Source organism: Corvus hawaiiensis, chromosome 8 (assembly GCF_020740725.1).
Source record: "Corvus hawaiiensis isolate bCorHaw1 chromosome 8, bCorHaw1.pri.cur, whole genome shotgun sequence".
NCBI lineage: Eukaryota > Metazoa > Chordata > Aves > Passeriformes > Corvidae > Corvus > Corvus hawaiiensis.
The window spans coordinates 2,880,573-2,894,187 of record NC_063220.1 but is presented as its reverse complement, the minus strand read 5'-3'; the positions used below and the strand labels follow the sequence as shown (position 1 = coordinate 2,894,187).

Genomic DNA, 13,615 nt, shown 5'->3' with positions numbered 1-13,615 from the left:
GTCCAAGACATACAGTGCCCATCCCATAAAATGTCCTTAAGGTGATGTCTGAGATGGTTTTGACAAAAGACCTGCCTTTTATGTAAATGGTGTTTATTCAGAGCACACAGTGATAGCATTGACCCACCATAAAAATCTCTCTGCACTTTCTCCCTGAAGAATGTAAAACCTTACACCCTGGCACGACCAGAAATCAGAGTTCCCCCTTTTGTAGACGTGAAGCCGCTTCCATTTACTGAGGCACTGTAAAACACTTTTTATTACAGAGCACAGGATGAAATACCAGGGTATAAACTAAGCTGTATCCATAATAATCCCATCCTTCCAAAACCACATCACTTTGGGAACCCCTGTGTACTTGTAAAGAGCACCGGGGAGATGTTCACACGTTTGCATCTAAACATCCAACCCCTCTGAAGACCCCTTGTTCATTAGATCACTTTCAGCAGCACAGTCTGAAGGAACATAATTTAGGAAACAATCCCTTTCCTTATGTACAGCCAAGCCCCATTTCTTAGGCTAAAACATAAACAGTTTAATAAAATAATATTACTTAATAAATTAGTATCTTTAGCTCCTTTCTGGACTTCTCACTGAAGGAATAATTAATCACCCTTTAAATCCCTAATAGTGCCATAATCTCTGAATATAAAAATTCAAATGCAAGAAGGCAGTAACTGCTGATGGAGTCAGCAGGAAGGAGAGATGCTCTCTTTAACCCAAAGACCCTAAATCAGTGTAATGACTGCAATGCATGTCCCAGGAGCTAAATAAATTCAAATGTTGCCTTTGAACACTTCTGCTGGCAAATGAAGCCCTGCATGCAGCACGTTGGGCATCCCAAATGCCATCCTTCTGGAAGAAAAGCTGAAGAAACACCCATAGATAATCAAAATGCTTCTATGAAGGTGAGAGGAGGAGTAAAGATTACTGAGCGCCCTTGAAAAACACAGGGCAAAGCCTGGAAGAGCACAGAACTGCCCTCCAGCTTTGTCCAGGTTTGTAAACGCCACTCCTTGGCTGACCGAATGTCAAAGGAAATGTAGTTTCGGCTTCTTAATTCTTCCTGAAAATTGTCCACTTTCACCTGCAAGAGACCCCCAAATTAATCAGACACGTATCAGGTGTCTGCAAAGCCAAGGCTGAAGTCATTTTTGTACAAACTCATAAATTTATTTTTATTCCCATTCTGATTCAGAGTAATACATTGTAAAGCACAGCAGTTATTACAAGAGTCTTTCCACCAGGTGTAAAAATCTCTTACTTTGTGTACAGCTAAACATGGAACATGCAGCCAGTCATAGACACAAGAGGTCATTCACCCCTAATGGAAATTACAGCAAAAATAAATGATCAGCAGATGGAATGGAAGCCATAACATTCCCAACAGAATATCTTTAATGCAACTAGAAAAGCCAAAAAGTTATTACATTATTTTTTTATAAGTCCACCCATCTCCTCCTGGGAGCAATATTTCCAAGAAGAATTTGCACTGTGGGTGTAAAAGAACTACTTATGTGTTTTTTGCCTGAAAATGCTGAATTTACCTACCAGGCTTGTCAATGAAAAGAAATTACTACAAAAAACCGGTGATATTTAACTGAGATGGAACAAACATTCCCCTGGTGCAGTCGTCTGCAGTAACTATGAAACAAATCTTGATCATACCTGGACATTTATGGAACATCTCTTACTTATTGCAAATCTGTCTCAAGCAGGGCAGCAGCTCTGGTTCCATTCAGCCTTTTGAAAAGATGCTGTGACAAGAATTTCAAACATTGCTCATGGCCAAATAATGCATTTGGGTTTCTTGGAAGTGAGGAATGCAAAGGAATGTTCCTGTGCTCCAAGAGAAGTGTCTCCAACTCAGTGTGGTGCATTTAAAAAATCAGATGAGAACCCCAAGAGCTGACATAAGGATGTGATAAAACTTTTGGGTTTTATGGAAAAAAACATTTTTCAGTTTCCTCTTAATAAATGAAAAACATACTTGCACAGTGTGAAGAAATACATTATGCCTAAGCATGTATAATATGTCAGCTTGAACATTTTACAGTTTAATGAAAAATGGTTTTTTTCAGGAGAACAGTTTATATTATGTTTGCTGGAGAAAAAATAAAAATCTTTTATTTTCTCCATATCACAGTCCAAAAATTACCATTTTTTCCTAGCTGTAAAACCCCAGCATTGGGATATTTATACTTGGTGAATTAGAAGTACTTTTTACCAGCTATCAAAATTTAAATGGCATTAGCTCTACTTGTAACACGTTTTCATTAAAATGGGAATGTGGAAAGCAGTAAAATGAATATAGACCCTCATCAGTAGCAGTGAGGCTTTATGGTGGTCATGGGATCAGCTGTGTAATATTTGTTACAGATCATGATCAGACAGCAGGACCAACCCCTTCTTTTCCACTGCCATCAACATCAATTTTGCTATTGAACGGATTTAATATGTAGAAGTTATAAGCAATTCTTTAACTTTCATTTTATTGAACCTGGCGCTTCCTGCCTTAGGCTTGTACTTGATCTTTGGTGTCTATATAATTCCCATTTAGTGCAGATACAGAGGCAAGCTGGGACTAAGGAGTGCCAATCTATGGGAGAATTTAATTTAACTCTTGGTTAACACCTGAAGAAAGCTTGGCAGCGGCACCTTTCTCATGAAGGGAAATACGAGTGTTCCCTTGGCCTCCCTCAAAACAGAAACAAACACCACATTTCAGCTTTGAACCTTGAGGCCCAGAAAGACAGACTGCAGCAATAGCTCATTTATTAACTAATTACAGCCATCTGCAGGTTTAAATTAACATCAGTGTCCTGCTTTGTGTCCCCTGCTCGCACCCTGGACCAGCAAAGCCACCACGGTTCCACGGAAGTGATTCCTGGTTATCAGTGATGTAAATGAAAAGTTAATCAGCTTCCAGATTTACAGATTGTTCCAGTAATAGCCTTAAAAACCCCATAACCGCCTGAGGCCTGAGCAGCTCTGGCAGTTTTGCTGCACCTATTTAGGAGCACCACAAAAATAACGTACCAGTTGTATAAAAGGGTGAAACATTCATAGCTGGAAATTAATATTATTGCTTTCCATTTCCCCTGTGTGTGGGAAACCAAAGGGGATTGCAGGCACAGAGCAAGCAGGCCCAACATTTCAATTCACTTTGATTCACCTTATGAAAATAAAGGTGTGAAATCGAAGAGCTCCCTTGTAAGCTGTCTTGGGGAAGGCTCTAATCATTGATCCATTAAGGATAAAGAGGACAAGCCATGACTTTGAAAACCTTTTGATGTCCTCACTCCCAGGCAGAATGCAAAAGGTGCAGGAGTTGGCTCCATCACAGTGTGCCTGGGATTCTGCAGGACAGAATCTAGAATAGTTTGAACATGTGATGGCCTGGGAAACTAATTCCAAGGGTGGGAAAAGGGAAGATACATGGGAAGAGGAGCAGACTCCTTCAGGTGGCTGGGTACTTGAGCTCAAAACCTGACGGTAAAAATGCTGTTGCAGAAAACGGTCCTTTGCCATCCACACAACACAAGAAAATAAGGAGAAAAAAGATTCAGCCCTGGACCTGTATTAATCCTTAAATTTGTGCTCTGGAGCTTCCCCTTTAGCAGAGGACTAATCCTACCAAATGACAACCAGTCAGGTATTTCACTTCTCTTTATTTCTCTTAAGTGTTATCCCTCTGCTGTTTCTTGACTTGTATACACTATATTTTCTATTTCCTAAACACATTTTAAAAACTTTTGGTTTGATCCCGGATGTCTCCAAAGACTACAAGGATTGGGAACAGGAAGTTCATTTCCCTTGCTCATTCCTTTGTAATCACTTATTCCACGCTTTAATTAGCCAGGAGATGCTAGATTTGGACGAGATTTTTTTGGACTTAGGTCTAGAAATCAGAAGGTTTGTGATCTTTATACTCCAAGCCCCAATGGCCTTGGACACTGCCAGGGATCCAGGGGCAGCCCCAGCTGCTCTGGGCACCCTGTGCCAGGGCCTGCCCACCCTCCCAGGGAACAATTTATCCCTAATATTCCCTCTGGCAGTGTGAATCCATTCCCTGTGTCCTGTCCCTCCATGCCTTGTCCCCAGTCCCTCTCCAGCTCTCCTGGAGCCCCTTTAGGCCCTGCAAGGGGCTCTGAGCTCTCCCAGGAGCCTTCTCCTCTCCAGGTGAACACCCCCAGCTCTCCCAGCCTGGCTCTCCTTGGGGCATCTCCGTGGCCTCCTCTGGATTCTTTCCGCAGCTCCACATCCTTCTGACGCTGGATCCCAGGGCTGGAGGCAGCTCTGCAGGTGGGGTCTCACCTGAGCGGGGCAGAGGGACAGAATTCCCCTCTCCCGTACCGCCCATGGTGTGGCATCAGTCCAAGACTCGATTTTTTTTCCACATGGTCACGGCATGTCCAGCTCTCACCCACCAGACCCCCAAGCCCTTCTGCCACGGCTGCTCCGTCAGTTCATCCCCAGCCTGGATCGGTACCGGGGGTTTTCCCGATCCAACTGCAGCACCCGCACTTGGCCCTGTTTAACCTCACAGTGTTCTTACAGCCCCACTTCTCGTGCTTGTCCAGCTCCTGCACGGCTACCTCCAAACGCAGATCCTACTCCCAACTATTAAACGCTCGCAACAACTTTGTTTTAAAGCCGCATCTCCGGGTCGGACGCAGCCAGCAGCGCCGGCTTTGCGCAAGCAGAAACTTTCCGGGGAGCACAAGCGGGCGCACCTGGAACGCAATCGGGGCTAGGCGGGGAGGCACCTGGTACATAACCGGGGATGGGCAGCGCCCACCTCCCCATCCCGGCCCCTCTGTAGGGGAGCCCTTCCCGTTGGCAGCAGCCGCGGCGCCAGCCCGGGACGCCGGCCGGCAGCGGAGGGGACGCGGAGGGCGGAGGGCGGAGGGCGAGGGGCGGCGGGCCGGGCCGGGCTGGCTCCGCCCGCACCACATGACTCCGCCGTCGGGAGAAACTTTTCCCGTCCCGCGGTCGGAAAATGGCGGCGTAGGGAGCGGGGCTCTGACATCCCGGCGGCTCCCGGCGCCATGACCCGCTGGGTGCCCACCAAAAGGGAGGAGAAGTACGGCGTAGGTGAGGACGCGCCCGCCCCGCTCCCGCCTGTTGCGCCCAGGGGCGACCCCGGCCGCGGCCTCCCCGTCCCTGCCCGGCTCCCCGCTCCACTCCGCGGCCGGGATGGAGCGCCGTGTCCCCCGGTCCCCCCGAGTCCCCTCCGGTTCCTGCCCTTCCCCGCCCGGCTCCTCCTGGCTCCCAGGAACTGGAGGAGTTGTCCGGGCACGCCGTGCCCCGCTGGGAGAAGTTGCCTTTCTGCTCCGCTGTGTTCCGTCGCTCCCCGAGCGCTGCGCGGAGCGAAGGAGCTCCGAGTTGTTTTCGTGTCGGGCTCTTGCTCCCCGCGCTGGAGGCGGCGGAGCGGGATGCGCTTCCAAGGCTGGCTCCTTTGGGAGCCCACCGTGTGCCCTGTGTGCTGTCCCTCCGTGGGAGGTGTAAGGAACGAGGCTCTGGGCTCTGCACGGAGTGTGATGCTCATACAGATGAGGGGTTTCCGCGCACCCTGGGATCCATTTCCTACTCCGCTCCTTCCGTCCGTCTCGAACAGAGGGGGATTGTTCCCAGCTGGTGGCTAAAACATCCCCGCTGTAACTAAAGAGGACCAAACCCCGGTGAGGTTTGGGTAGGGCTGTGCCGAGAGGGCCCATCTTGAGTTTAAAGATGTTGCGTTTTGAGTAAAGGCTTTTATTTTGGGGTTGCGGCGCAGGAAACTTTGTTGGCATGAATGAGCGTTTGTCTGGGGGAAGGAAATAATAAATCTGACTATTCACATTGGAAACACGAAGTTCAATGTCCACCACAGTTCTTGGGCTGGATTGATTGTGAAGAACAACTTTTCATAGAAACCCACAGCTAAACCTCATAAACAAAGAGAGCAGGAAGAAGGGAGTTTTGGGGTCTGAGTAAAACTTAAGTGAATTGTAGGAATTAATTTAAAATTCTGTGTGCATGTCCTTAGAAAACCACAGCTTGACTTTTTAAAATTACTAGTAAATGCCGGTTACACTGTGTGAGACCCGTGGGTAATTCCATTGCTGGGGATGCAGGACGAACACAGGGAAGCAGAGGTGCAGCTGATGGCAGTCGCTCGTTAAGTTTCCAAATTATCTGCCTGGTGGTGTGGGATAGGTATTTTGGAATGACTGAACTGTCACGTAGTATAAGCTGATGTTCCAACCCAGTGACACTCGAAAGCAAGTTCCTCTTTTGCAGGAACTCCGTGTCTGCTGCTCTGGTGGGGGTGACTGCCCGGGCCCGGCTTTCCAGGAATGTTTTGAAATTGATTTGAAAAGGACAGGAGAGACAAGTGTGAAATAGACTGATTGTTTTATAACATGCTCTAGGTGTACTTGGCTCTCCAGCGTGGGGGATTGCATGTGTAGTAAGAGAACTGGATTTAAATGTAATTTAAGCATAAGACCCCCGTTTCCCAGTTTGAAGAAGCACAAGGTGATGTGCTCCGTTCGTGCTTAGTTGGTATTTTGTGTCCACTGCTCTGCAGAGAAGCTTGTCATGGTTTTAGGATGGGTTTGTGTTTCTCTGATAGTTTGTTTTCTTTTACCTGCAAGGAAGCTGAGATCCTCACCAAACTTGGGGATTTCTCTGCTGAGTCACAGAGGTGTGAGAGTTGAAAGTGGCTGTGGTGTTGCACGGAGATTAGATGAGATTTAGAACTAATTGAACATTGGATTCACTGGCCTATGCCATTGTTGGGTGCTGCTTTGGGAGGGATAGCTTCTTTTTGATGTCCTCATTAAGAAAATGGATATTCAGCTGGATTATATGTGCTTTATGGACCTCTATGCTGTTAAGAAGGGGCACTGTGAGTTTTCTGATGTTTTATTTTTTGCTGCTTGGTGAAAGCTGGAGGTTGTGGAGAATTGATGCAACAGTTGTGTAGTCCCAAACAGATTTGGAGAGGGTCCTGTTAACCTGAGGATTTGGACATGAGAATATTTTCCTTCCTGTTTGCCATGACCAGTCCTGGAGGCTGATGTTGACTCAGTATTGTCTGACAGTGAGGAAAATATCTAATAGGAGTGCTAATGGGACTTAGTGAAACACAATGTGGCAGACTTTGTGTATCTCATCAGTCCATGCAAACATCTCCAGAAGGATGGTGCCAGACTCATTCCAGTGGTGCCCAGTGACAGGATGAGGAGCAATGGCCATGAACTAAACAATGAGAAGTTCCACCTCAACACGAGGAAGAACTTTCCATGAAGGGTGGCAGAGCCCTGGAACAACTGCCCAGGGAGGATTTGGAGTCTCCCCCTCTGGAGACATCCCAACCCAGCTGGATGCATTCCTGTGTCACCTGCTCCAGGTGGGATGGAGTGAGTGATCTCCAGAGGTGCCTTCCAACCCCAGATACTCTGGGATTCTGTATGCAGGCTATCCCAAAGCAGAAATATCAGGAAGGTGTGTGTTGTGGTTATGTTTGTTATGTCCTAGCTGTGGGAGCTCAGAAGTGTATATAAATGTCTATATATAGAGGTGTGTATACTTGAAATATGCACATGTGCTTATGTAATACATTTATATCCCTTTTTCCCCTCCTCTGGTCTATCCCTGTGCACAACAGAGTTTTCTTAACATCTCAAGACCTGAAGATTTGCTGGCTGTGATGCAGCTGGAACAAATTATGCCAACAAGCCAGTAGTGGAAGCTGGTAGGACACAGGTGTGTTAAGGAGCGCTCCCTCCTGTGGCACAGTGGGATTTGGGGGTGCTCTGGATGCCCTGCACTCGAGTAAAGTGAATTTGCTGCTCCAAGCCTCTGTGCAGAGGCATTATCTCAGCAGGCAGTTGAGAGCGTGACTCAGCTCTGCTTCCTGAGAGAGTTCAGGGGAGGCTGCAGGAGGAATGGGTGTGGATCTAATGGGATAATACGGATATTAGGTTACCATATGGGGAGCCATGCGGAACAGGGAAATGATCGCCTTCATTGGAGAGGCTTTTCCCTGCTCCCAGTGCTGCAGATCCTTGTCCTCCATCTCAATCCTGCCTTTCATCCCTTGCCCTGAGCTGGTGGGGAGGAAGGAGTGTGTTTGTGTGGGGAGGACCACGTGGGTGTGTGGCTTCCTCCATGGGGACACCAGAGTCTTCCAGAGAGTCCTGAGAGCTGTTTGTGTCCCCTCGGTGTCACCGAGTGGCCGTGGAGTGTGGCTGCTTGGTCTCATATTCGCCGCTTTTAGTGTGATGTGAAATTTGCAATTTTGGTGGTTTTCCTTCTGCTGGGGGAGAAGGGATGTAAAGAGCTGCTTTGGGAAGTCTGGGAGCCTGACCAGCACCTCTGAGGTGGTGCAAAGTGGCTGTGGCAGCTTCCAAATCCTCCTGAATTCTGCTGTTCTTTTTCCTTTGGGCTGAGAGCTGCAGTGGGAGGTAGAACTGGTACTACTGTGGTGACTGCAAATACCATATTTAAAATGCCTCTATGTCCAAAGCTCTGTGTTCCTATGGAGTAATTAGACCACTACTGTGGTAGTTTAGTCCTTTTTTTTTTTATTTGAATAAATGGTAAAATAGAAAATTAGTGCTGCATGCCCTTGGATGGTCAGATGTAAAAGGAGAACTCCGAGTTACAGGGCTGGAGTCCCTGTCCCTGGAGGTGTCCAAGGAATGCCTGGATGTGGCACTCAGTGCTCTGGGCTGGGTGACGAGGTGGGGATTGGACTTGGACTTGATGGTCTTGGAGGTGTTTTCCAAATTCAATGATTTCCAGGATTTTTGTTTGTTCCTGGTGAGTTTCTGTTGCACATCCCAACATGGCAGATCGTAACAGGCCTGATTTACATTGGGATGTTGGCCACACTTCATGGTTAGGGTGTTTTAGTGCCTGAGGTCGGGATAGCTTTGCCAAAGGTGTTTATAGAAGTACCTCCAAACCAGGTACATAGAAATTTATCTATTTGGTTATTAGGGGAGGGTTTAACCAGTTGGTGGACTAAGTGATGATACAGTGATCATGATTTAAAAGTTTTGCAGCTGAATTCTGCTCTTGCAATGCCCTTTGAATGGGGATAAAATTTGGGAAGAGGAATGCTGGTCAAAGCCCAGGAAATCCTACAGCCAAGCACTATTGCTTCACTTCTGCTTCTTCAGGGAGGACTGTGATGCTTTTGGACAGATATAAGGCTTTTGTGGAACCCTGGAGTTACAGTCCAGGCTGTGGTGAGCTGTGGTGGCACATGGAGACTCTTGTTTAAGGTGATGATCTTGTGTGTACTTGTGCCTTAGAGCAGGGAAGGAAACATTTTAAGGAAATTGGAGAAGATGCATCTTAGGAATGCATCTTAGTGATTTTAGTGCTGCTGTGCTGTGAGGTTTGGAGCTGCCTGGCAGGACAGGACAGGTGACTGCTGTTAGGGACAGCAGGGCCGTGCTGTGACACATCCCAAACCCATAGAGTAAAAATGGAAAGGTAAAATGTCCATGGAAGATTTGCTGCTGCATTGATCAGTGTGTTGGAGAGAGCACATGCAGATTCAGTTTCCTAGAGATAACATTCCCCATGAACACTGAGATGAGGGTTTTATTTGTTACATCCCTCTGCTGTGAGGAAAGGCTGAGAGAATTGGGATTGTTCAGCCGGGAGAAGAGAAGGTTTTGGGGTGACCTCATTGTGACCTTCCAGTACCTGAAGGAGCTGCAGGAAAGATGGAGAGAGACTCTTTATGATGGATGGAGTGACAGGACAAGGGGAGATGGCTTTTAAATGGCAGAGAATAGGTTTAGATGGGATATTGGGAAGGAATTTTTGGCTGTGAGGGTGGGCAGGCCCTGGCACAGGGTGCCCAGAGCAGCTGGGGCTGCCCCTGGATCCCTGGCAGTGCCCAAGGCCAGGCTGGATGGGGCTTGGAGCAGCCTGGGATAGTGGGAGGTGTCCCTGCCCATGACAAGGGGTGGAATGGGATGGGATTTCAGGTACCTTCTGACCCAAACCATTCCATGATTCTATTTTACCAAACCCTTTAATTCCCTGCTTGCTGAGGGGATGCATTTCCGTGCTGCCCCATCCCTGGCATCCCCTGAAGCAGAGGGAAGGGGCTGGAAGGTGTAACAGGCTTCTTCCTGCAGGAATGACCTGAGTTGGACTGCAGGCATGTGCTCGGTTCCTCCCAGTTTACTCAGCAGCCACTGTTGTTCTCTGTCAATAAACACTTGTTGCAAACAACAGATTGGAGAGGGATAAAGATACCAGATAAGTGGAAGTGAGCGTGGACTCCTGTTTGTTTTCATCCAGGCCAGCGACAATATTACAAGCTGGGATTGTTCTGAGAAATGATTCCTGATGGGATTTTCCAGGAATTTTTTTTTTTTTTTCCCTCATGGAGCACAACTGACTTCATTAGGTAGCCAGCAGCCTAGGGCCATAATACAGAGCTTTTATTGAACTTTGCAAAGGAAGTTTTCAGTCAGTTTAGGGGATTTTCAGCTGTTAATTTTACTCTTGTTCCTAGAAAATAAAAGGGGAGGTAGAAAACAAGTGAGGTTTTACACTTCACGTGGTACACAGGTATGGCAATGACAGTAGTCACTGGGGGTTGATTTAAGGCATTTCTTTTGGTATTTCCATCCCTGGAAGTGTCCAAGGCTAGATCGGATGGGTTTGGAGCACCCTGGGATAGTGGAAGGTGTCCCTGCCTATCACAGGGGGTGGGACTGGATGGGCTTTAAGTCCCTTTAACCCAAACCATTCTGGGATTCTCTGATTTCAAGTAGCACCTTGGTGGGTTTTGTAATTATCCCTTCATCGGTTATATTGCAAGTGCTTGACTTAGGTGCACTCAAACAGAGCTAATTTGGGCTGTTTGCCACACTTGGCAGAAATTTCTTTGTGTTATAAAGGCATTTTCCTTTCTCCAAAGGCAAAGCTTTCAGGGAAGGGGAAAATAAACTGGAGGCAACATAAGGGCAAACCTTCTCCAGGAAGCCCCTCTGTCAGCTTGCAGCTACAGGAACAAGGGTTGGGGTAATTTTTCCTTTAAATATTGGTGTTTCTGGAGTTTGTCCAGCGCTGGCTGTCGAGCACATGGAGGATCCTTTGCTTTGTCTGATTCTTCAGTGGTCCTGCAGGACTGAAATCCAATACCTCTTGTTAAATACCTGTGGATGTGTCCAACTGTAGATAAATAGCTGGGGCTGACTCCTGTTAATGAATGGAAGCTCCAACAAGGAGCTGCCTCTAATCCAGTTTTAAAGAATTTACTCCATCAAAGATGTTGGTTTTGCCTCTCCCCTTTGTGTTGTTTGAAGTCCAAAACTTGCTCAAAACCCTCAGTGGAGCTGCTCCTCCTTACGGGTCTTCTTTGGCAGGGAGGTGGACCACTGACAAGTCAGATTTTTTTTTTTTAGAATTAAACTTAAAAGCATTTTAAATTCTGTTTTCTAGCCTGTGGTGCCCCCAAAGCTGTTCTGACAATAGTCATTTTCTGAGTAAGGCTTTAATGAATTCCTTAATGAGTTACTGGAATACTTTCCTCTTTTAGCTTGTGGGGGGGAGGGGGGGTGTGGAATTGAAATCATGCCCTAAACAAAAGAAATGTTCAATAAGAGATAATTCATGTAATTCTGAAACTTTATCTCCCTTTCCAGACTGTAGTTGTGAAAACATTTATATATTTATAGTGTTATCTGGCCATGTTTATGTAATTTGTGCATTAAATCTGATTTCTGATGTGAAGATTTGTAACACAAGAAGCAGCAGTTGCTGCATTTCAGTTTCATCAGCAAAAATGTGAAATATCTCTGGAAATATTTTTCTGCTCCATATAGCTTTGTAACTAAACTGAAATAATTGCATTGAGAACTATTATGTGTAATCATGTACCATATACGTGACAAAACAAACAGATGGATGAAGAACTGAAGCAACTATTGGTTGCCATACATGAATTTTGGGGTTTATTGCATGACATTTTTTAGCACTGCTGCCTTATTTCGAATGCTGCTTTTATTATTTCAGCACAACCCTTTTTAGAACACGTTTGCAGACGGTTTTGGTGGCTGATTTTGCCTGAGGGTGTTGGAGTAGCAAAATGTCTTTGTGTTCGCCAGTAGAAAATACCAACAAGTGAGTGGTGCAGGATTTGCTGTGTAATTTCTGAACAGGAATGGCACCAAAATTGTACATAATCAATGTTTGTGCTTGTAGGCACTTGGGTTTTTGAGGCACTCTGTTTGTCCATCCCTGCTCTTGCAATAACTGTGCCACTTTCACGGATGTGCTGCACAAATGATTGAATATTGAGGTGGAAAACCTGCTGGAGCAGCTGCCAGGCTGAGCAGGTGTGGTGGTTTTGGGAAAACCCTGTTATCCCTGAGGAGTCCCATGTGGGGAGGGCTGATAATAGAATAGGTCTTTTTGCCTTAGATGTCGCCAAAACCAATATTCACGACCATATAAATGCTAGCTCAAACCATAATCTGAGCCAAAGAAAAGCTGTTGACCATGACAGGTCAAGACTTTGCAATAACTTATATACCTTTAAAAACAGAGTATTTTGATTAGGCTTTTACACTTGTGGGAGAGTAAGGAACACCAAAAGTGTGCTGAACTCCCCCATCCATTGGAACATCAGCCAGTCTTGTGGTGTATGCAGGGCAATTGTCTGTTCTTATCTCTTGAGGTACTCCTCATGAAGCCAACACTTGCCAAAAAAGCTGCCAGGCGTGACTGGATGTATTGTGACTCTAAAAATTGACGAAGCAATGTATCTGCAATCAAAAGGTGTTAAGTCTGCAATATCAAATATTGCTTTTAGCAGTTGTTTAAAATATGGTGAGCCTATCAGTGGGGGCATCAGGAATTGTGTTCCTTGAGGAGGAACCTCATGGAGCTCCTGGCAGCTTCTGGCAGAGCTTCCTGGAGCATTTGGAGAATTTGGCAGTGCAGGTGGACACTTGGAACTGGAGAGAGCACAGAGCCTCTGAAATACCTGAGAGCCTCCTCAGGCATGCAGATGCCTTCTGGAAGTGCAGCCTTAGGTGCTTGTGTTTATTCTGCCTTCCTTCTCCTGCTTATCCAAACAAAGCACGGAAGTGCTGGCGTCACTGGGCTCGGAGCTGGACAGAATAAAATAACATCTGTGCAGGGACTGGGGCCCAAATAGCCCGGGAGGAGGGAACCCACAGGGAGGGGATGAGGCCACGCTGCACCCAAACCTAAGACCTTCAGCTGTGCTGTGTTAGGAGGGTTTTCCCAATTTCTCTACATGGAATAAACAGGAGAAAACAGAATTAAGGGAGAGCATGGCAAACCCTGGTGCTGCTGGTGCCTCTGGGAGGGGGCAGAGGTGCAGGATCATGGAAAGCTCCACTCTCACCTGTCTCCAGCAGCTTCCCTGCCTCGCAGCTGGTGCTTTAGCCTTTAACATCCTCCTAATGGTGCCAGCTGGTCTGCAGGAAAAAATGTTGGCAGCAGGGAATGGTTCAGGGCATGGAGTTGGGTGCTTTTATTGAGGAGCTGCCTCATGCAGAGTGTGCGATGTGTGTGTGTGTGTATCAGAAATGAAGTGGAAGCAACTGGTAATGTAAAAAGT

The 13,615-nt window shown here is 46.7% G+C and overlaps 1 protein-coding gene across 2 annotated transcripts in view; it reads left to right on the top strand.

Moving 5' to 3' along the window:
- The first annotated feature begins 4,959 nt into the window (after positions 1–4,959).
- The window catches only part of DOCK1 (dedicator of cytokinesis 1), a 265,620-nt gene continuing 256,964 nt past the window's right edge, over positions 4,960–13,615 (top strand). For both annotated transcript variants that reach the window (XM_048312102.1, XM_048312101.1), the window contains exon 1: positions 4,960–5,097. In XM_048312102.1, coding sequence (XP_048168059.1) covers positions 5,052–5,097 — 46 coding nt within the window. In that variant the 5' untranslated portion in view covers positions 4,960–5,051. The remainder of the gene's footprint in view (positions 5,098–13,615) is intronic.